Source organism: Anabrus simplex, chromosome 5 (assembly GCF_040414725.1).
Source record: "Anabrus simplex isolate iqAnaSimp1 chromosome 5, ASM4041472v1, whole genome shotgun sequence".
NCBI lineage: Eukaryota > Metazoa > Arthropoda > Insecta > Orthoptera > Tettigoniidae > Anabrus > Anabrus simplex.
Genome location: NC_090269.1, coordinates 83,033,449 through 83,057,210, shown reverse-complemented (window position 1 = coordinate 83,057,210; position 23,762 = coordinate 83,033,449). Strand labels below are relative to the sequence as shown.

The following is a 23,762-nucleotide window of genomic DNA, read 5'->3' as shown; positions in this document are numbered from 1 at the left end:
TGCACCAACCGACCCTATGAGCAATATTTTCACACAATTCATAGCAGGGACTGGCTGCAGAAGGAATGATATTACTGGTATCACTCATTCACTTTCATTTTGTCAAAGCCAAGGATAAAGCTGAGACAGATCAATGAAAGTAACAAAATTGCTCTAGCCCATACCAGAAGGCACAGTGCATAGTAAACACTAGGTCCCGCCAGCAAAGGCACTCTAACTAAGTACGTTTACCAATTGTCATTGCTGTGATTATTTCTCTATAATTTGGTTCAGGTCTTTCGAGAAGAGCGTGTCGCGGGATTGCGAGAGACTGCAAGGGCAGGTATTGTTTACAGCTATGCTTTGTTACACTCAACACAATAAACTGCTGCTAGTGGCAACCAAGTGGCAATTCCTCAACGTACAAAATGTATACAATAATAAAATAAAAAAATATTTGCCTGGAGGAGCAGTGGGAAACCACGAAAAACCCCTTGAAGGATGGCTGAGGTGGAAATCGAATCCACCTCTACTCAGTTGACCTCCCGAGGCTAAGTGGATCCCGTTCCAGCCCTCGTAACACTTTTCAAATTTCGTGGCAAAGCCGGGAATCGAGCCCGGACCTCCGGTGGTGGCAGCTAATCACGTTAACCATTACACTATAGAGGCGGACTAAATAAATAAATAAATAAATAAATAAATAAATAAATAAACTTAGACAAATAAAATATGAAGTACTTATTGTGAACTAACTTAACTGACTGGTGGTCTAGCGACACGGATGGCTACCATACATATACGGAGCATATTATATTTCAGGCCAGCCCCGCGGTGTAGGGGTAGCGTGCCTGTTTCTTCCGGGTTCGATTTCCGGCCAGGTCAGGATTTTTTACATGGATCTGAGGGCTGGTTCGTGGTCCTCTCAACCTACGTGATTACAACTGAGGAGCTATCGACGGTGAAATAGCGGTCCCGGTCTAGAAGGCCAAGAATAACGGCCAAGAGGACTCGTCGTGCTGACCACATGACACGTCATAATTTGCAGGCCATCGGGATGAGCAGAGGTCACTTGGTAGGCGATGGCTCTTCGGGGCTGTTGCGCTATCTGGTTTGGTTTTTGGTTTTGGCGTATTATATTTCAATACGGGCCGCCTCTGTGGTGTAGTGGTTAGCGTGATTAGCTGCCACCCCCGGAGGCCCGGGTTCGATTCCCGGCTCTGCCACGAAAATTTGAAAAGTGGTACGAGGGCTGGAACGGGGTCCACTCAGCCTCGGGAGGTCAACTGAGTAGAGGAGGGTTCGATTCCCACCTCAGCCATCCTGGAAGTGGTTTTCCGTGGTTTCCCACTTCTCCTCCAGGCGAATGCCGGGATGGTACCTAACATAAGGCCACGGCCGCTTCCTTCCCTCTTCCTTGCCTATCCCCTCCAATCTTCCCATCCCTCCACAAGGCCCCTGTTCAGCATAGCAGGTGAGGCCGCCTGGGCGAGGTACTGGTCATTCTCCCCAGTTGTATCCCCGACCAAGAGTCTGAAGCTCCAGGACACTGCCCTGGCGGTAGAGGTGGGATCCCTCGCTGTGTCCGAGGGAAAAACCGACCCTGGAGGGTAAACAGATGATGATGATGATGATGCCATAATTGTGCTCAGTCTACCACAGCGTTACCGTTATGCTGGACGCAATATTTTCTATTCAGTGATAAACACATCACGGATCGGAATTTAGATTCAGAAGTCGATACGCACCAATAATATTTATCACACTTTCTACCACGTAGAAGTTTGTCCCTAAGAGTCGTGGGACAGCAATTAAGGTATCATCATGTTGTGCCCAAGGAAAGCTTTCCAACGGTACCCCACATATGGATCCCCTCTACAAACACCATGATCTTGACGTCGGTGTGCTGGCTTATGTGGAACCGAGGACTGTGCCAGTTAAAGGTTACCCATGCAGGATTGGTCTCAATCCGGAGCCAGACTAACAAAGTGTCACCCGAATTGCCTGAGAGGTCTCTGTTCTCTTTTTTTTTTTTTTTTTTTTTGTACAACTTGCTTTACGTCGCACCAACACTGATAGGTCTTATGGCGACGATGGGATAGGAAAGGGCTAAGAGTGGAAAGGAAGCGTCCGTGGCCTTAATTAAGGTTGAGCCCCAGCATTTATCTCATGTAAAAATGGGAAACCACGGAAATCCATCTTCAGAGCTGCCGACAGTGGAGTTCGAACCCACTACCTCCCGAATGGAAGCTGATAGCTACGTGACCCAACCCACATAGCCACTTGCTCGGTTCTTCTTAATTTATAATTCTGCCTAATCTCCTTAATTTTAATTTCTCTGACTGTCTATCTAACCTATCTACTTAGGGTAGTCCCCCTGTGGGGTGGATAGCCTCTGCCAGTAGTAAGAAACAACCAGCGCCTTGAATCTTGGGTTGGCGACCGTGCTTCCCTAGCTGAGCCTGGCATTGCTTTGCTTTCACTTATGTCAGGCTCCTAGCTTTCATCTTTTCTATCTGACCTCCCTTGGTCAACTCTTGTTCTTTTCCAACCTCGACAGTGTTAGTTTTCCGAGTCCTAGGGAGTCTTTCATTTTCTTGCCCTTCTTTCTTTTCGAAGTATCGGACCCCGCCCATCCCCTTTTTTAAAAAAAAATTCGTCTGGCTATATCTAGCCGGGTGCGGTCCTTGTAAGGCAGACCCTCCGATGAGGGTGGACGGCATATGCCATGCATAGCTAATAATAATGGCGTATGGCCTCCGGAGAAGCCCCTTAGACGGCCTATAAGGTGACCTGCATATCTGTGAAGGTGAGGGCCCTACCTAGAATGATTTCTAATGCTGAATACGCCACACACACACCCAGCCTCGATCCATTGGAATTAACCAATTAAGGATAAAATCCCCGTCCCGGCCGGGTATCGAACCTGGGACCCTCTGAAGCGAAGGTCAGTACACTGGCCATTCAGCCAAGGAGTTGGACCATGTGCAGCTAACTGCGTGTTAATGTGGTGGAGGATAGTGTGATGTCCTCATCCCGAGGTGGTGCAGCTCTTTTCAGGCACATTCCCAATGTAGGTGAACTGCATGTACCATTTCAACCACATACCAGCCCTCCTGTCATTCTTAAATTTCTGGCAGTTTCTGGAATCGAACTCGGGCCACCGAGGACGGCAGCTAATAACACTAACCGTTACGCTTCGGAGGCGGACATTTTTCCCTCTGATTAGTGTTCATGTAGGATTGTTGCCCAGTTGTACTTCTTCTTAAAACAATAACCACCAGCACATAAGGGGTCGGAAGAGAAATTTCCAAGTTCAAATCTCTAATTTCGGTTGTCACCTGCAAAAACGAAGTCACTATGTGTGTTTGTTATTTTTATGTTTGTAGGCGATTCCATTAATTAGTGTGCTCCTACGCCTATATACAGAAATAGACATAAGAATTGCTCCAATCAAATGAGTCATTCGCTCGCTGTAACGGTTCGAAACGTACTGAACCATTCGAAATCAGAGGATCACGGAACAGCTCTCCCAATGGCCTGATGACGTTACCCCGATAAGATTATGGATGAAGCTAGTAGTCCGAGGACTGAACCACGTAATGGTAGACTTAGAATAAACATGAAAAATAAACTTCCTTTCAGCACCATCTGTTTACAACAATTTTGTTCCATCCTACAATTTGCATTTGTTCTGAAGGTAGAAGGTAGAAAGGTTGTTTCAAGCAGTCATACGACTGAAGTACTAAAAGCTGACTAGAACACGTTCCGGCTGAAATAAATAACTACCAACAGTTATACGCCCACCTTCCCACTGCTCGTCAAAGATGGCACGCTTAGGGAGATCAAATATCCTGGCTAAGAGGATAGGAAAGGAATCACAATTCAAAGGAGGGAAATCAAAACTATGAGATTAGCCTATGTTATTTTATCTGTCAGCAGAATATCTGAAGAAATGGCTAAATGGTAAGATCGCAGTCGGTGAAGTAGTACAAAATGAAAAAATTAAATCCATAAGCAAAGACATGCAGGCGAAGAAGGTCAATATATACAGTAAAAGATTAGGAAATTAAATCTTAAATGAAGTAGATGAATATTGTTACTTTCATACAGTATAAGAATAACTAACCGTGGCAGAAGTACAGAAGGCAAAAAGTGCTGACTCCCACGAAGAAATTTGCTCCGTTCAACTGGTGCTAAGCAATGACCTAATGGCATTCGGAGCACGACATGTGCGTCTGAGTATTATGGTTTTGCTCATGGGATCAGTTGTGCTGCAATAGCACTTTCTGATTCAGTGAAGAAAGCAATGACAAACCACCTCATTCCTCTTCTTGCCTAGTACGTCTCGTTTTGGCGCCGCCATTGGGGTTTGCCATTTCCGCACAGCCTCATAACCTTTGATGGTTCTATCTGAGAATCCAACCACCCTCTAGACTATCAACCTAATAGAACAGATATAATTGTGGCCTCTTCTCCATATTTTATAAGGAAACATAAAGCGTTCACTATTGAAACAAAGGCTAAGACATCAACCCGGTGATTTGGGATGTGATACACCCAGAACTTATTTGTCGTTCTTCCTACTTATCGTAGACTAGCTGATGTACCCGTGCTTCGCTACGGAATTCTAAATTGTATACAGAATACTGCCGGCCCCGTGGTGTAGGGGTAGCGTGCCTGCCTATTACTCGGAGGCCCTGGTTCGATTCCTGGCCAGTTCAGGGATTTTTGCCTGGATCTGAGGGCTGGTTTGAGGTCCATTCAGCCTACGTGATTAGAATTGAGGAGCTATCTGACGATGCGATAGCGACCCTGGTCTAGAAAGCCAAGTATAACGGCTGAGAGAAATCGTCGTGCTGTCCACACGACACATTGTAATCTGCAGGCCTTCGGGCTGAGCAGCGGTCGCTTGGTAGGCCAGGGGCGTTCAAGGGCCGTAGTGGCAGGGGTTAGTTATACAGAATTCTGTGTTAAGTAGTGCTCATATTATATTAAATTGTACAGTTTTTAACGTTACCCCAGAAACGTGACGGGAAAGTCATGTGAATGCTGGGTTAGGGAATTTTCATTATAATGGCAGGCCAACTAGCCTACTATCAGTCACAATCAAGTTGGGGAGTTTTCATTATAATGGCAGGCCAACTAGCCTACTATCAGTCACAATCAAGTTGGGGAGTTTTCATTATGATGGCAAGCCCACTCGCCTTATGCCAGTCAATCGAGTTGGGCAGTTTTCATTTTAACGGCAAAACACTCACTATCCACCTGCCTTTTTACATCTTCAGAAAGACTGTCCGTGTGGTTTTCCCAACTGAAATCAACATAGGTCATTACAATGAAATCAGTAGGAATGTCGCGATTAAATTCAATGCTATCTTATGAAATACTCGATCGGATGAAAAACTGCACACTTTCTCACTTTTAACTAACAGTAGGCCTACTACGCCGCCGATCGAACAATCCAAAGTTCCCGAGCTGGAATGACCAGACCGCAAACAGTCGTCAACACTCCTCTGCCATTATTCCTTTAAGTGCGCACACTGCTCATTCCAATCAGCGGCTCAGAGTAGGATCCAATAGCTGGAATACTATGATGAAACAGTGTGTTACGTACCAGTAATATCAGAAAATTTATGAACGAGAGGGATGGCTTGCTAACGAAGAAATTTATCTAACTCCCCAACTAATTCCCGCCAATATTCAGGTAAGGCTGTTGTACTCCGTATGCAGCAGTAATCCCATCCATCGCAGATGAGTGGCAACAGAAGAGACAAACCATATCACAAAGAACAATGGTCATTGTAAAGTTATTTTTGATCAGTTTTATGAACTTTCGATATTGTAGGCCTTCACATTTTAGTTTTCTTCCAAGTCTGTGATATTAGGGCATCTAATGTAAAGGGAGTTTCATGACTCCCCCTTGTCGTATTCTTCAAGCGATCGTTCTTTTACGATCTCCCTTGGTCAAGTCTTGTTATTTTCTGACCCCGACAGTATTACATATGGAAGTCTAGGGAATCTTTCATTTTCACGCCCTCCGTGGCCCTTGTCTTTCTTGGGCCGATACCTTCATTTTTCAAAGTGTCGGACCCCTTCCACTTTTTCTCTCTGATTAGTGTTATATATAAGATGGTTGTCTAGTTGTAGGCCTACTTCCTATTAAAACAATAATCACGACCCCCTCAACCACCACCACCACTCTCATCATAGTTGGTACGGTAAAACTGAGTAAGACATAAATGATCGGAAATTGTATTTTCTATAACATAGGTATTCAAAATTGTCAGGTCCCTTCCCCTAAACTAGCATTCCATCCAACGTGAATACAATTATTTATAGCCTATACTGTAGTCACTTATTCCTCGACTTTACATACCGAGTTTCATTAATCTGTTTATTTATTTTCTCGTGGCTCGGTGTTGATATGGACTTAGCAACAACTATCGAAATTCATGAATATCTCCATTATCACAGCCGGTACGGAAAAAAGGGTATAAGACATAAATCGAAAATTTAATTCTGTATAAATTTAGTTATGTAGTATTTATCGATAGGACCACTAAGAACATAAATATTTGAGAATAATATTTTAGGCCTTCTCCTAAACTACCATTTCGCTTAGCGTGAATAAAATTATTTACAGCCTAGATTGTAGTGGCTTATTCCCCGACTAAACAAACGGATTTTCATTAAATAAACTTCAGCCAATTTCTCGTGATGCGCGTATATACATACAGATAGACAGACAGAGATGACGGAATATTAAAAAGTGCATTTGCTTGTTACTGTGGACATGACTGATACAGAAATACCATTCTTTTTCTATTCTGAGCAATGTACATACAAAACACTTATTTTATATATACAGATATCAGTAGGAACTGATTGACGTTTTGTGTATGGTAAGAAGTTGTGAGCCCGAAGGAAGGTTGGATCCGTGTACCTACTAACAAGAAATTCTAATAGATAAAAGTACAACAATGAGTTTTACTTATTTTGAACTCTAACAGCCATTGCAAGGGTGTACGGTGTGTGAAAATCTGCGTTGCTAGCCGTATTAAATACTCTACCAAGTTATGAGAAACCTCCATATTAAAAAAAAAACAGATTTACGTCCATATTTTGTAATGAGCATCTTTGTACAGGGAGAGAAAGATAACTGTTGAGAAGGATTTTCTGAGATTGTGATATAATGCAGTGTAGCAGAGAACGAATTCATTATTTCTCTTGATGTTCATATTTATTAATGCCCGAGTGCACCAACCTCGGTAAAGAGAATACCGCGGTAAACTTCACAATTTTACCAGGGTAAAGTCGTATTTCTGTTGCACCAAGCTCGGTTTCGAGTTTACCGACATTTTACCGCGGTATAATGTTTACCGCGCGTGAGCGAGCGGTTAACTAAGAAAACCGCGGTAAAGTTTATTTGTGCTCTGTGGTTAAAGATTCCAAGATGGAGCTTAACAACTATAGGTTATATCTCCAGTATCTTAATCAGTTTGAAAGAAATGAAGGGATAATTATAGAAGAGAGACGCGATTTATTTGAAGAATTAAGCGATGTTTCGTTCCAGAGAAGATTTAAATGGTGAACAATTGGAATGCCCAACTGGGAGAAACTGTCCTATGTCGCCTAGAAATCGTCTTTTAATAGCGCTGCGGTTCTATGCAACTGGAACATTTCAAGGAGTGATCGGTGACGTCTGTGATGTTGACAGAACAACTGTATGCCGCATAATACACAAGGTTTCTGATCTACTTGCGTCGTTATCGCCACAGTTCATTCAACTTTCACTTACGTAGCGAGAACAAAGAGAGGTTATGGAAGGGTTTCATACAATAGCTGAGTTCCTTGGTGTATTGCGTGCGCTGGACCGCACTCATGTGCGAATACAGTCTCCCGGAGGTGAAAATGGGGAGGTATTTAGAAATAGGAAAGGTTATTTCTCGCTAAACATGCAAACTGTGAGCGATTCGAACCTCACGATACGAGATATTGTAGCAAGATGGCCAGGGTCGACTCATGTTAGCACAATATTTCACAATTCTCGGCTGAGAGCGCGTCTCGAGACGAGAGAAATAGCTAATGGCTATATTTTGGGTGATGGAGGTTACCCATGTAAATCCTTCCTCCTTTCACCTGTTCAGAATCCCACCTCCCCAGCAGAACAACGATATAACAGAGCCCATATTGCCACAAGGAATGTTGTCGAGAGACAATATTGGGTGTGGAAAAGGAGGTCCCCTTCCATGTCTTTAGGACTTCGATGTAACATTCAAAACATGTCGAACATTACTTTCCATTTTAAGGAGTCGATAACTTGCTTGCGCTGTCACAAAATGTAAACACGAGGGACAAGTGACTGTCGAAACTATCACTGCCGGCTGGATAAACTAAAGACAAGTGACTATCGAAATGATCACTGCTTCCTGAATACTACTTCGAATTTCTTCCGAGGGGAATAATAGCGAGAAAATCAAGCGTCTAGAAACCGCGGTAACGAAACCGGGCGATAGTAATGGTGCACTGCTTTTACGACAATACCACGGTAAAAGTTTTACCACGGTTTCGTAAAGGCTGATAATTACCGAGCTTGGTGCACTCGGGCATAATACTTGAGATTTAATGTTTTCACTGCTGTCAATGGGTGTTCGAGCCTGACACTTTTTGACAGTTGTACATCTAGTTCAGGGGAGATTAAAAGATTTATATAACTTATTGTTTTTCCTTAGGATAATTATTACACTGCGAAAAGCATATTATGAACCGGCAAATTTACATTTACTTTACGTCAAGCAAGTGAATAAATATACTAACATACATAATGAATATGTTTACACAAGTGTGGGAATTAAAAGTGAAAACAATCTCACTGGAAACAGAAACGGAAAGAAGGCCCACATAAAAATAAAACTGAAAATATTAGACTAGTACAAAGATTTTGGCGACTGTTAATTAAGTATGTCGGAAACAAACTAATTTGTCCTCTTTTAGGAAAAAATATTAACGTCATCATTTCTTTAGGGTTTCAAAGATTGAGAATAAGTCTTAACTTATTTAGTTAACATTTATGACATTCGGAAGACTTTTCTTTTTGTTAAGAAGGAAGCCATACTTTCCAGTATCAACTTAGTTAAATGTCACTTTAAAACTCTTTATGCTGTCGAACACACAGGTTAAATACCAGGCGACTCGCGAGCACCGTAGTTTCTACTTCATAAATCCCGCATGCACAAATGATGAATGGGATATCTACTAACTGATTTTCACAGGGGCATTACTACCAGCAGGCAGGTTGCTTACGTCAGAATATTAAGAGATAACAACCGGACAGTCGCTCGCAGCACGTTCCCCAGCGCTACTTGTCTAATGCATCCCGTCATATTAGTAAACCTCGTTTACGACCACATAACACTAGGCTGGTGTATGTACTAATGTACAGTAGCACTACATTTGCTGTTCAGCAACAACGAATACACAGACATCTGTGAATAATAAGGTGAGAATGCAGCCGAAGCTCCAAAGAGACGACTGCCTTCTACACACGTATTTCGCCGAACAGTATTAGTTTCTGTCTCATACAAACAACTCTTTTATAGAGTGGAATTTCTATATGTGTATACATTAATCAGTTATTAATTTTTTCTACACCTTTGGCGTATTTACAAATGCACCCTGTTATGGAACGTGTGCGGTAAAATGACTGCTATTTTGTTTCACAACATCCACAACACAGTACGTTGCAGCACGCCTTCAGAAACAAGTGATTAGGCATCCCATGCATCACTAGAGTATGGGTGACAATTGTAAGTGGAAAGTACTGCGCTCGCTAGCCGCCTGGTATAATTATTATACTAGAACATGTAAAAAAATGCACATTATTAAACAAGGGATAATAGTGTGTATTTTTATCCCTTGTTTAATGATGTGTGTTTAACAGGTATGTTGTAGTATAATATTTACTTTCAACCTGTGTGTTTAACATACTGAAGAAATTTTTACATTGAGATGAAAGTCATAAATATGAATATTACTATTATTAATATAGCGTATTAGCAATTTTTTTACATCGTAGTTCGATAATATGAACAAATTCGAAACATAAACTCCATCCGGTTTCAATTTGTTTGGATAATCGAAGCTCTGCAAGGCAAGCAATAGCATATGAGGAATAACTGTGTATTGGAGATTGAAGACAGTTTCATTATAGGAATAATATGACTACATTACTATGTACAATTTACCATTTTAAGGATAGCAGGGTTATTCAAACTCACGTGCATCTCAGTTACTTCACTTAAGGGGTTATTTTAATGTCATGCGCAATAGATATTTTTATACTGGAGAGGAACAATTTTCTTGACTGATACAAGTTTACTAGGATCCACTACGTTCATGACGGTGGAAATCTGAATCTTCAACAGTAGCATATTAAACAAGTGAAATATAGGGATGTCATCACAAATCTCAGGGTGCAGTTCATACAGGGGATCATTCAAGGGGTCCTTTTTAGAATGGGGTTCACACCGGTGCTACAAGGACTTTTGAAGAGGGACGTAAGGACGCTACCTGTGACATTAGGCGCTTCGTCGAACTGAGTCTCATAGTGGTCCTGAAGATCTCGGCGAAGCTCCATAGCAAATGCAGGTTCACCCGAGTTCTTGGGTGCTGCTGTAAGCACCGGATCCAACAGTACATGAAGCAGCAAGCTTTACAAAGCTACACAAGCAACTCCAACAAGGCACAGGATTTTCAGTCCTCAGCGTAACAAATAGGAATCAACAGGAATTTAGTTGGGTAAAGCAAGAGCTGGGGATAATTTTAATACACTTCCACTATACATAAATTACCAGTGATATCAGTTTCATAATAAAAACTTCACATAAACATTATTTGATGTTGAATTTTTCCTTTCCTAATTCTCCAAGTATATTTCACGTAAGAAAAGTAAAATTGCCAGTGCACACTACTTTTACAAACATTAGCAAATGTACTAAAGATTAAATTACAAATGGATTTTCTATCCAAAAATCGTACGATGGTTAAACATATTTCATGCCAACTCTGAAAATTTCGTAATATTAGTTAATATACAGTATGCCTGGTAAATAAATGGTCCCATCAGAACAGAAGGAGCCGTACTCAGGAGTAATACACCGCAACAAACTTATCCCTTCTATAACGAGCCAATGATCTTGTATTTTATTTTAATAGACTATAGTTATTTCTAACAATGGACATAAATATGAGTTCCTTGAATATATCACTATTCACATTTACCAGGGCTAGCTAGTTAGCGCTAATGTAATAAGACCGTACAATTTATTCAATAACCTTTATACAATATTCGTCTTCTTCACACCCATAATAAAGATAATTTCAGAAATAAGGACACTCTTTGCGTTTAAGAAAGAATTTAAAATTTAGTACTTTTTAAATGATACGGCCAGCTTCGATATGTTTGTTTAATTCGTTTTTAAAGAAATTACTTTAAGGTATATTGTCTTGCTTCGTACGTTATAAAAAACTGGCAGAACCACATACTTCCCCGCAATATGCTACATGTAGGATAAAATTGGTAGCCACGCCCTTATGAACAAAAATCAGCGATGAACCTTGATGAACTTCGCCAACAATTTAAAGGGTAATCATAGGGTATCTCACGTTCCGCAACTTAATATCTTCCTACTGGAATGGTTTTATGAGCAGATCGGTGCACGGGATAAACATCACATTAGATTACAATGGGAACTCACCAGCATATCTATTTCCAGTAACACACTTCACCGTCTGGTTAAACATCGCTACAGTAGATGATTTTTCCTATACCATCCTACATTTATCAATCTACTAATGGCTGTAGTATGCTCACTAACTTCTACTGTGTTGTCTTTGCACGACACTGAATTAATTCCAGTATCACTAAAAACACGTACTGTAATTTGCAGTGCTTGAAATGCTTTTAAATCACTCCTGTAATGGTTCGTGGCATGGGTTGCTGTATTTAAGGCTTAGGTCATGAAAAATGGGCAACAGCTTGAGTAGCCTAGTAACTGGTCTTGAGAGTAACAATAATTACTATAGAAAAGGAGAGGGTATCTTGGACATTTACTGAGTCGAGAACCTTCATAAGCACAGGTGGCTAGGACTATACAATCCACTAGTGGTACATAAACATTAGAGGACAGATTTATTTTAGGTATATGTGTATTCTATAGGCCTATAGAGCAGCGTACATCATCACAGAAATTTACTGCGCTCAGAATGTTTTAAGCAAGCGTCAGACCTATGGAGGTAAAGGAGGAAACAGAAAAGAAACGTGTAAGAAATTGAAGAGTATACGTTGCTCTTAAAGGTATTAAAAGCGGAAGGAAAGACTGTGGGAGAGGGCTGTTCACTAGTAAATGGACAACGTGGAAAGAATTAGGACGAGAATCGTCTTAGTTTATTCACCATGTGAGGGAGCAAATGAAGATAACGCATACGCGTTTTATAATACCGTAGTCAGGATCAACTACAGGGTGACCAGATGGAATTTACGGAAAGGCTTCTAAATGTAAGACGCTCAAGAATAATTTGGAACACTTAAAAATAAGCCGAAGAGCACCATTAATTTGATTTTGTACGTTTATAAACTGCGGCATATACCTATGTAGTATTCTACGATGTTCTCAGTTCTCACAAAAACTTAAAACACAAACCAAGGATTACAACACTAATGTTGTCTGATATTAAATTTTACTAGAACATTTATTCAGCACGAAAACAATGCCTGTAGACTTTATTTTCTATGCGGGAAAGATTTGTTCACAAAAAACAAATCCATTTTTCAATAATTTTCATTGGCTATGGAAACGTATGTTCCCGCTGGAATATAAAGCACAATTTTTTCGGACTTGTTTCAAATTTCAGTGATTTGTGTTTATTTTCTTAAGTTTTGCCAAACTAGCCTTTACATTTCGATATTCTTCAGTTTCCACATTCACAAAAACTAATGAATCTATCACAAATACACGACATTATCGCAAGCGAAGCCAAAAAGGAATAAACTTCCAATCTTTACGAATATAAATGAGTGATTGAGTCACGCGACTAGCAATCCGTCTTTGAAAGGTTGGTCACTCAAGTAGTTCAGGTAAAGTGAGAAATCAAGAGAACAGAGGGACGGATTCTCACTTAACCGTACCACTCTTGCTATCTGACACTGGCAATGTCCACTGCGGGAACGACTGGCCACAGACAGCGGTGAAGATTGCTCTGCTGTGTTCCATTCAGTGTATAAACTCTCCATTCCTATCCTAACCACGACAGCACCGAATGTTATTCCCTACAAGCTTTTCTGTCTAGTGTTCATTGATAGGATCCCCATGTGGGTGGGGGCGGTAGAATAACACACATGGTATTCCCTGCCTGTCGTAAGAGGCGACTGAAAGGGGCCCAGGGTCCTCTTAACTTGGGAGCGTGGGTTGGCGACCACGGGGCGCTCAGCTTGGTCCTGGTATTGCCTCCATTTATTTGTGCGAGGCTCCTCACTTTCATCTACCCTATCCGACCTCCTTTGGTCAACTCTTGTTCTTTTCGACCCCGACGGTATTAGTTTTGCGAATCCTATGGAGTCTTTAACATTCACGCCCTTCGTGGCTCTTGTCTTCCTTTGGCCGATATCTTCATTTTTTGAAGTGTCGGATCCCTTCCATTTTTATCTCCGATTAGTGTTGAAAGAGGATGGTTGCCTGGTTGTACTTCCTCTTAAAATGTTTGAGAAGTAATTTATAACCTTCCCGTAAACCACTGTTTCACTCAATACGAATACAATTACTATTACTATTATTATTATTATTATTATTATTATTATTATTATTATTATTACCTCTTGCTTTCCGTCGCATCGACACAGATAGGTCTTATGGCGACGATGGGACAGGAAAGGGCTAGGAGTGGGAAGGAAGCAGCCGTGGCCTTAATTAAGGTACAGCCCCAGCATTTTCCGGGTGTGAAAATTAGAAACCCTGCAAAACCATCTTCAGGGATGCCTACAGTGGCTCTCGAACCCACTATCTCCCGATTACTGGATACTGACCGCACTTAAACGACTGCAGCTATCGAGCTTGGTTAAAAATTGTTAATAGCTTGGATTGTAGTGCATCCTCCCCTGATCTTATGTAAATGCAGATTTTTATAAAATTCAGTTCAGCTGTTTTCTTGTGATGCGCATGCGTACATGTATAAAGACAGGCAAACATGACGGAAGTTAAAAAACGGCATTTCCTTCTTATTCTGGATATATTTGACACAGAAATATTTTTTTTAAATTCTTACTGAAGTGCAAACACATCTTTTATATTATTTACATAGATCCTCCGCGGCTCAGGCGGCAGCGCACCGGCCACTCACCACTGGGTTCCGTGGTTCAAATCCCGGTCGCTCCACGTGAGATTTGTGCTGGAAATATCGGAGACGGGACAGGGTTTTCTCCGGGTACTCCGGTTTTCCCTGTCACATTTCATTCCAGAAACACTCTCCATTATCATTTCATTTCATCTGTCAGTCATTAATCATTGTCCTAGAGGAGTGCAATAGGCTTCGGTAGCCGGCATAATTCCTATCTTCGCCGCTAGACTGAGGCTTCATTTATTCCATTCATGACCCGGTTGAAAGTGGAGACAGGCTGTGGATTTTCATACAGATAAATCAATGTGAACTCTTTTTTAAAATCTTGTAAATAATGCTGAGTTTTAAAAAGGAAGTGTGAATGTTATTAAACTTACGGAAAAATTTTTAAATGTAAAATTTCTTTAAAAAGACGTGAACAAATACTACATAAAGACATCAGATTGACAGCAACCGAATCTAATTTTGCATAGTGTAAGACATTTTTGAATGACTTGAACTTTCCTCCTAGACTCCGGACAGAATATTAAAATGTAGGACATGTCCAGGAAAAGGATAATGTCTGACCACCATGGGATCAACCAGCGAAGTCAGGATAGTATACATAGGCTATTTCATTGCAATAAATTGAAATAAAATAGCAGGATAAGAGATGATAATGGAAGCTAAAAGTAGGAAGCGTTTACTAGACATCTGCGCTATAATGGGATTAGCAATTGCTAATTCATTCTTCAAGTACAATGCTATTCACCACTTGACATGGGAGCGCAAAGGTACAAGAACCGTAAGAGATTATATCGTCAATGTCTTTGAATTCAGGAAATCGGTTAGGAAGGTGCGGACTTTCCGGGCAGACTCCTATCTGATCCGCAGTGAACAAAGCATCATTAGGACTAGGTTGGAGAAAGTTAAGTCAATCTACAAACGGGTGAAGGTGGAGAATCTTCAAGACCAGGAAAGTAGATAAAATATATGATTGGTTGAAAGTTCGAAAGAAAATGTACTCAGCAAATTCTGGATATAGAAAGAGATGAGTAGCGTACAGAGGATAGAAATTGTGAGGTAATGTCTTGGAACAAGAGAAGCACTTGGTGGTGTATTCGAAGTCAGGACAGCTTGTAAATGTAAATAGAAAGCGTATTGGAAATGGCTCTACAAAAGAACTGATAGAGACAGGGAATTGTAGTTACATGAAAGAAACGAAACGAAGGGGTAGGGTGTTAAAGGAACTCAAAGGCATTATGAAGACAATCGGACCACAATGAGAACTGATTGTGGAACGAATTCTTGGAACAACGTAGTGAGAGGGGTTAGATTGCTGCAATTGTTCACCTTTGTTGGTCATAGTGTACATGAATCATTTACTGAAAAGTTTAGAATGGCAGGGAGGAATTCAGTTGGGAGGAAAATTTTATCCTTTGCCGATAACTTGATGTCAATGGCAGACTGCAATCTAATATTTTAGAACGTAAAAAGGGGTGCAGTGTGTATCGATACGAACATTGGCATTTCCGAGATTAAAGTGGTGTCAGCAGGGAAGAAACCTAAAAGGATTTAATGTCAGAGAACTGTACTGCGTATAATTGCGCATAGCTCATGTTGCATAAGTTTAGTAGTGGATGGTAATAATTTTGAATAAGCAGCGTAATAATATCGGTGTTTAACGGTGCACCACCTGGGCGTGCTGGAGTTCCAGTGCTTCTGATGGTTTAGGTAGATTTGTGCTAGTAGAAATGAGATTTGCTATATCGTCGTAGTGGAAATTGGTGGAATGTTATTTGGACTGGTTCTGGAGTAGGAGTTTCTTTTAGGAGTCTTGGCTACTGCATCACATAGAAGGCGGTTTGATTGGGTGGAACCTCGGACGCGAGGAAGTTTAGCGTTAGAAGTTTTAAGAGACTATTTGTATCTTGGCTTGGAGTTGGAGCAGCTGGTTTTGTTGTTGGAGTCCTGGGTTCAAGTGGTGGAGGTTTTTAAGGGTCAGAAGAGGCGAGGGGGTGTGCATTTGTGAGTATACAGTGTACGACTAGCCTCTGCGAACGTTTATATAGGCCACGGGTGGAAGCACGTTCATGACATCTGGTGGAAAGATCATTCAACTAATTACGTCACTACGGTAGTAATTTGACTATCTACTTGAGACGTAACTGCATTACAAGTGATAAGCTTTAACAGCTTCATTTCAAGTAATACTCATCAGGTATTGACTATAATCAATCAATGAATATTCAAGATAAACTTAAATATTATAATTAAGTGGTCCGCCTATTCAATACAATATATAATTTATTATATCTAGTACATGTTTCGTCCCCTAAGAGACATCATCAGCTAATAATAAATTATTAATATATCAGAAATAAATATTATTAAAATTGGAAAGACATATTAAAATTTTTGACGTTTAAAACCAGATCTCGTAATTTTGTTAAAATTGCAAGTCATAAGACAGATAAAACAGTTAAATTGTCCATATTTCTCTTATTGATGTTCTTGGAAAATACCAGTTTTGCTTATAAAATCTTAAACTATCATTTGTTGTAAATAGCACACTTGATGTGTATCTCCTGGTAAAAGATTTGTTGAAACTTAATAAGCACTCCTTAGACGGTATAATAAAATTTAAAAGCTTCAGAATTTAAAGTCAGATCGGGGCCGTGATGGTAAAGTTCTGTGTGGTAATGGATAAAATTTTATCTGAAATAAAATGAAAAAATAAAAAATAATATAAGTGTAAGTGACGTGAAATGGAAGATGAAATAAATATAACGTAATGTAATAAAATCTCATTACTTAACTCCTTATTCTTGGCCCCGATGTGTGGAGAAGGACTCACTTCTACCGAGGTAAGTGTGCATCTGCTTTAAAACAAGTACTGGTAGTTGCTACGCTGAGCGGGGAGTGTGGAGGGGAAGTAGGAGAGTGTGTCCTAAGGTGAACAACCTGAGTGTCACCGAGCGTGACGTGTTAGAATCTGACGTTTCTTCCTAACTCTCGCTTTTAATAGTTCTTCATATAAAATGTTATACTTCTCAGAAAGCTCATTGATATTATTTGTTGGATTGTTTCTCTGGTCCAGACAAATTTAGACCTCCTCATATACGTTTAATAAATGGCCTTTATTTACGGTTTTCAGTATTTTAAGGTCATTATCTATGTTTCTAAACATGTGATTGGAGTCGGTCATGTGTTCGCTCATGGCCGAGTATCTGTTGTATTTCTTGGCTCTGGTGTGTTCCTGATATCTTATAATGAAGTTCCTACCTGTTTTTCCTATGTAACTTTTTAAACAACTAGCACATTTCAGTTTATAAACACCCGAATTTTGGAATCTTTTATTATTAAAATACCGAAAACAGTAAATAAAGGCAATTTATTAATCGTATATGAGGAGGTCTAAATTTGTCTGAACCAGAGAAACAATCCAACAAATAATATCAATGAGCTTTCTGAGAAGTATAACATTTTATATGAAGAACTATTAAAAGCGAGAGTTAGGAAGAAACGTCAGATTCTAACACGTTACACGCTCGGTGACACTCAGGTTGTTCACCTTAGGACACACTCTCCTACTTCCCCTCCACACTCCCCGCTCAGCGTAGCAACTACCAGTACTTGTTTTAAAGCAGATGCACACTTACCTCGGTAGAAGTGAGTCCTTCTCCACACATCGGGGCCAAGAATAAGGAGTTAAGTAATGAGATTTTATTACATTACGTTATATTTATTTCATCTTCCATTTCACGTTACTTACACTTATATTATTTTTTATTTTTTCATTTTATTTCACATAAAATTTTATCCGTTACCACACAGAACTTTACCATCACGGCCCCGATCTGACTTTAAATTCTGAAGCTTTTAAATTTTATTATACCGTCTAAGGAGTGCTTATTAAGTTTCAACAAATCTTCTACCAAGAGATACACATCAAGTGTGCTATTTACAGCAAATGATAGTTTAAGATTTTATAAGCAAAACTGGTATTTTCCAAGAACATCAATAAGAGAAATATGGACAATTTAACTGTTTTATCTGTCTTATGACTTGCAATTTTAACAAAATTACGAAGATCTGGTTTTAAACGTCAAAAATTTTAATATGTCTTTCCAATTTTAATAATATTTTTTTCTGATATATTCATAATTTATTATTAGCTGATGATGTCCCTTAGGGGACGAAACATGTACTAGATATAATAAATTATATATTGTATTGAATAGCGGACCACTTAATTATAATATTTAAGTTTATCTTGAATATTCATTGATTGACGTAACTGCATGCTAAGTTTAGGAGCAAAATAACAACTCCTGTATGGTGAACATCATTTTTTAATGAGTGTAAATCAACGTAATGTAAACAAATTCCGATATTGATAGATGTGAGACTGAAAAAGGAGACCGAAATCTGTGGACCATGTTTATTAGGATAATTATGTCCTAATTTGTTAAATGAAGAAAACATCCTGTGATCTATTGTAGAACAGTTCTATAGGAACACTGTGCTTATGATTGTTCGTACGGGTTACAGATGTATATAAACGGAGTTATTTGGAATGCAACGCAGGTTTGAAAACATTGCGTTCATGCTACATTGAGGGATGTTCAAAATATAAATTCCTTTCTCCTTTATTTAAGGCCTTCAGGAAAATAGTTATCACTTTTGTGTAACCATTAATATTGTGTTCATGGCCAGAGTGTCTACAGCTTTACATAGACTCTTAACCAGAGAGGTGCGACATTCTGTGTCAGAAAATTCACATGCACTGGCTGGAATTCAAGAAACAGCTGCCTGAATAAGCTAGTGACAGTTTCACTAAAACCATGCTCCTTGTTATATTCAAACATTTCATTTTAAAGAACTTCAGCTCAAAGCCAGAGTTTTGAGAATTAAATATCAGCTAAAAAATTTCCTTTTAGTAACATCGTAATATTGCGTTTCAGTCAGGTGTTGTATAGCTTACAATACAAAGTACACGTACAAACAAAACTAATGGAGTGCGATCGAACAAAGTCGGGTGATGCAGGAAATGTTAGATTAGGAAATAGAGTCGTAAAGGACGTAGATGAAAAGTGTTACTTGGGTAGTACAATAACAAAAGAAGGCAGAAGTAAGGAGAAGATAAAATGTAGACTAACACAAGCAAAGAAGGCCTTTCGCAACAAAATACATTAGAAATATATTTTTAAAGACTTGCATCTGGAGCGTGGCGTTGTATGAAAGAGAAACGTGGGCAATAGTTCAGAAAGGAACTGAGCAGAAACTTTAGAAATGTGGCATTACAGAAAAATGCTAAAGGTTAGAGGAGAACGATGTATGGAAATTTAACAAGAAGGAGAGATATAATGATAGGACATAATCTTAAGACACCCGGGATTTGCTCAGGTTCTTGAGGGAAGTGTATACGGTATAAATGGTACGGGTGGACCAGGCCATGAATATAACAGATTGGAGTAGATGTAGGATGTAGTACAATAGTTAGTTTGTATTTGAAAGGATAACACAGGATAAGGTAGCATAGAGAGCTACATCAAACAATCCTTGAAGTGATGACTCAGACAATAACAACAGTTAAAGCTGAGGAAGAAGTATTGTAGTCAGATTCTTGAAGGATGGATAAAAGTCCATTCGCCACTCAATATCCTGCATGTCAGAATGTAAATGATCTCAGGTGACACATTCGCAGTTTATTCGATGATATTTATTAAAACTCAAGATATAGGTCGTCCAGTAGGGGTCCAGTTCCTTTTCCATCTTGTAGGAACTTCGAAACCGACACGGAGATACCTATACGGCGTCAGATCGAAATGTAGGCAACGCAGTAGCTCAGGCCATACTATTATTACGTCCCACTACCTTTGCTTTCGGTAACTGACGTTGTACTCATTACTGGTGTAGGATAAGTGAACCACAAGATGAAGCGTCTTGCCCAAAAATAAATCCCGATTACGAAATTTTCAACTGTCAGATGGGGAATCGACCTACGTCCTACTGGATGAATCAAGCACCCTTTACAGTCTTGGCTAGGCAGCCCCACTATCACATCTTATATTGGGAAAGCAAGCAGTTATATTTTCTGAACAGTAACTCATTTTAATATGTTAAAAAATATTTCAAAATCACCCAGTATTTGAATACGATGTCCTATGTAAGAAGACGCAAATATGATTAGGACGTATATGAGTCAAGTAGCATTCAGTGAGCATAGCATACTTACTGTCGTTACCCTGTGCTTTCTCAATGGGAGGCTGTACATGTTCGATTTCCGGGGTGGGTTGAGTGATGATCACGTGTTGAGGGGCGCACAGGAAGCTGGGTACGTCGGGAGGTGTGAAGACTGGGGGCGCCGAGCTGGGTGGTTCATCCTCGTCCTGAAACACGAAAAACTTAACTGTGACACAGTTAAGTCATTTGTTACACTGGAAGCCATTTCATTTTAGTTTTGACTTAATCTATAATTGGGAGATTCTTGCTTTGTCGAAAACTATTTAGAAAATACCTGAAAAACAAAACATTAAATGACAGATGATACCCGAAAAAATACCATTAATTACAAAATTAATTGAAAAAATATCATCAGATTTTTCGAGAGAAATCTCAGTCACTAAACCCCACTCATCCTGCATTTAGTCAGACCAGATGGGAAGATAGCCTATAAAGACATGGTCAACTGCCACTATCTGGCCAAGAACTTCGACACTCTTCTCAGCTATGAATCCCCTGAAACCTCCTTTATCTATCAATACCATCCCAGACTATCCAATTCCCGTCTTCGAAAACACGTGGACATGACAAACATCGTCCAGCCATTGTAAAATGACGAAGTAATGACTGAGATATGGAAACAGGCTGGAAACAAAGCAATCAGAAAGTTGACGGAGATACAGCAAAATATTTTGGACACTGAGAGCCTACCAAGTGAGTGGACATCTGCTCCGATCCTCCCCTTACCACAACAAATACGACCTGACCAACTTTAACTATTATCGAGATATCTCCCTGATACCGGTCACCTACAAAATATTGTCCAAGGCCTTATTGAAAAGAGCCAAACCTCAGCTGGACCCTCAGTTGGAAGAATACTAAGAGGGATTCAAAAAATGTCGCTGTTGCGCTGAACATATCCTCAACCTTCAATCAGTATTAAGGACGTAGTCAACATCGTCGATTTTAATAAGGCATATGACTAATTTGATATAAGTACCCTTCTCGGAATTCTATAGGAAATGGGATTGGACCTGAAGAACCACACCCTTATCCGACAGACCTTGTATAACACCAGATCATGAGTAAAGGTCAGACGAACGCTCTCAGATAGCTTTGAGATAGAAGTTAGATGGCGGAATTGGATCTGGATAAACGGAAATTCCCCAGGGGCATTTACGTGGGACACAAATGAGAGGGTCTAGTAGTGGATTGTCTGGCGTTCGCAGATGTGGTACTTCTGGCGAGCTCAAGAGAAATAGCAGTGAAGCAGCTCAATACACTCAGACCCCAAGTTGCCAAGGTGGGATTACAAGTGTCACTGCATAAAACAAAGTACCTCACCAACATCAGTGATTCCCCAGTGGGTAAAAGTTGAGAAATTCTACAATTTGAGGTATCTTGAGGAATAGCTGGAACCCAGTCTTTCAAAAAGAGAAGCTCTAACACTCGGGCGAACAAAATAGAGCTGGTCTACTAACGAACCAAGAACACTTACAATAAATTGCCTCTCCCGCTATACCAAACTCAAACACAACTACTATGCAGCCATCCATCCAGAAGTTCATGGAATCAAAACACAATGCCACTATTCAAATAGTGCCAGTCTCCACTCGCCGCCATATTACAACAACCTTAAGCGTAGAGCAATCAAATCTCGTCAACCTACTCAAGTCTCCCGGCCAGAGAGAGGGCGTAACCCCTTCATGCTGCATGTAAGTTTTGATCCATTTTTGGACCAATATTTCAGTGGTTAAGAACTCACCTGCGGAGTGAGGGGCTGACCGTCTTCTCGACACTCTTCGACTACCAGTGAAGGGAAGAGGCCCGTCCTTCCTTCAACTTCTCCCTCCCACCAACCATCATCCACTTGATGCGGCACTTTACTCAACACTCGGATTATCTGGCCTTCAGTGAAGGTGAGCTCCTCGGAACACGCCGCCTCGTAGTCGTATAGCGCCATGCAAAAGCTCTCTATACCTGAAAATACACAACATACAGTCGAAATATCCACCCCTCAAAGAGACCATCACCTTACCGTTGAACTACTTCAAGCAGGTAGTTCAATATTATTCCCCGGTCATATTGCCCTCACGAGTATGTAGTAGTTAGTAAATAGCATTTACCGAGCAAGTGACTGTGCAGTTAGAGTCACGTAGCTTGCATTCGGGAGACAGTGGGTTCGAACCCTACTACGGCAGCCCTGAAGATGTTATTTTCGTGGTTTTCCATTTTCACACGATGCAAATGCTGGAGCTGTACCTTAATTAAGGCCACGTTCGCTTCCTTCTCATTCCTAGCCCTCTTCCACTTACATGTACCAGGCTCCTCACTTTCATCTATCCTATCCGACCTCCCTTGGTCAGTTCTTGTTTTTTTGCGACCCTAGCGGTATTAGAGCATTCGAGGCCTAGGGAGTTTTCCATTTTCACACCCTTCGTGGCGTTTATGTTTTTGGCCCATACCTTAATTTTGCGAAGTGTCGGCTCCTTTCCATTTTCTCTCTCTGATTAGTGTTAATACAGGATGGTTGCCCAGTTGCACTTCCACTTAAAACAATAATCACCAAAACCACCACTACCCATAACCCGTTTCTATAAGCGGCTTTATATGCTTGGAATTAATGCTACATACAGTTACTATATACTGTAGATGCGATAGTAATGATTAGTTATTGAATATTTCGATAATTACGATTCCTACCAATCACCACTTACCAGCAAGTAGGGCAGTCGCCAAAGTGTCAGATTGCCTACCAGTTGTTTACCTACTCTTTGATTAAATATCGTAAAGCAAATTGTAAAAATATATTTAAAAATGGATTTTTTTGCTTTTGTGATACTAATACACTGAGTATTTCAAAACAAGAAAATATTTTACTTTAATACTCATTATAATGTAATATATAATATTATGTAACTTACATCACTAAAATGCCCCCTCTGTAAACCAACGGTAAACTGTCGGTCTCCGTATCCCATGAGCACGGGTTCAAACCCGGTAGAGAGTTTTTGGATTTTTGAAGAGCGGAAAACTTTGAACCAAAATAATGTATTGGTTACAATTTACCATTGAGGCTAATGAACACCTTTATGTAGCGTCTACATTGAAAAACAATACCCTGAACAATTATTTCCGAAAAAAACGGAGGTGAAAATTAAACTAAAATCTGAAATTTGAAATCT

General features: G+C 40.1%; 1 protein-coding gene across 1 annotated transcript in view; it reads right to left on the bottom strand.

Moving 5' to 3' along the window:
- Nucleotides 1–23,762, bottom strand: part of nwk (nervous wreck) — a 1,047,247-nt gene that overhangs the window by 19,625 nt on the left and 1,003,860 nt on the right. Inside the window, exons 17-19 of the mRNA XM_068227774.1 lie at nucleotides 22,343–22,557; nucleotides 20,591–20,744; nucleotides 10,549–10,650 (exon numbers count right to left, since the gene is read on the bottom strand). Coding sequence (XP_068083875.1) covers nucleotides 10,549–10,650; nucleotides 20,591–20,744; nucleotides 22,343–22,557 — 471 coding nt within the window. The remainder of the gene's footprint in view (nucleotides 1–10,548; nucleotides 10,651–20,590; nucleotides 20,745–22,342; nucleotides 22,558–23,762) is intronic.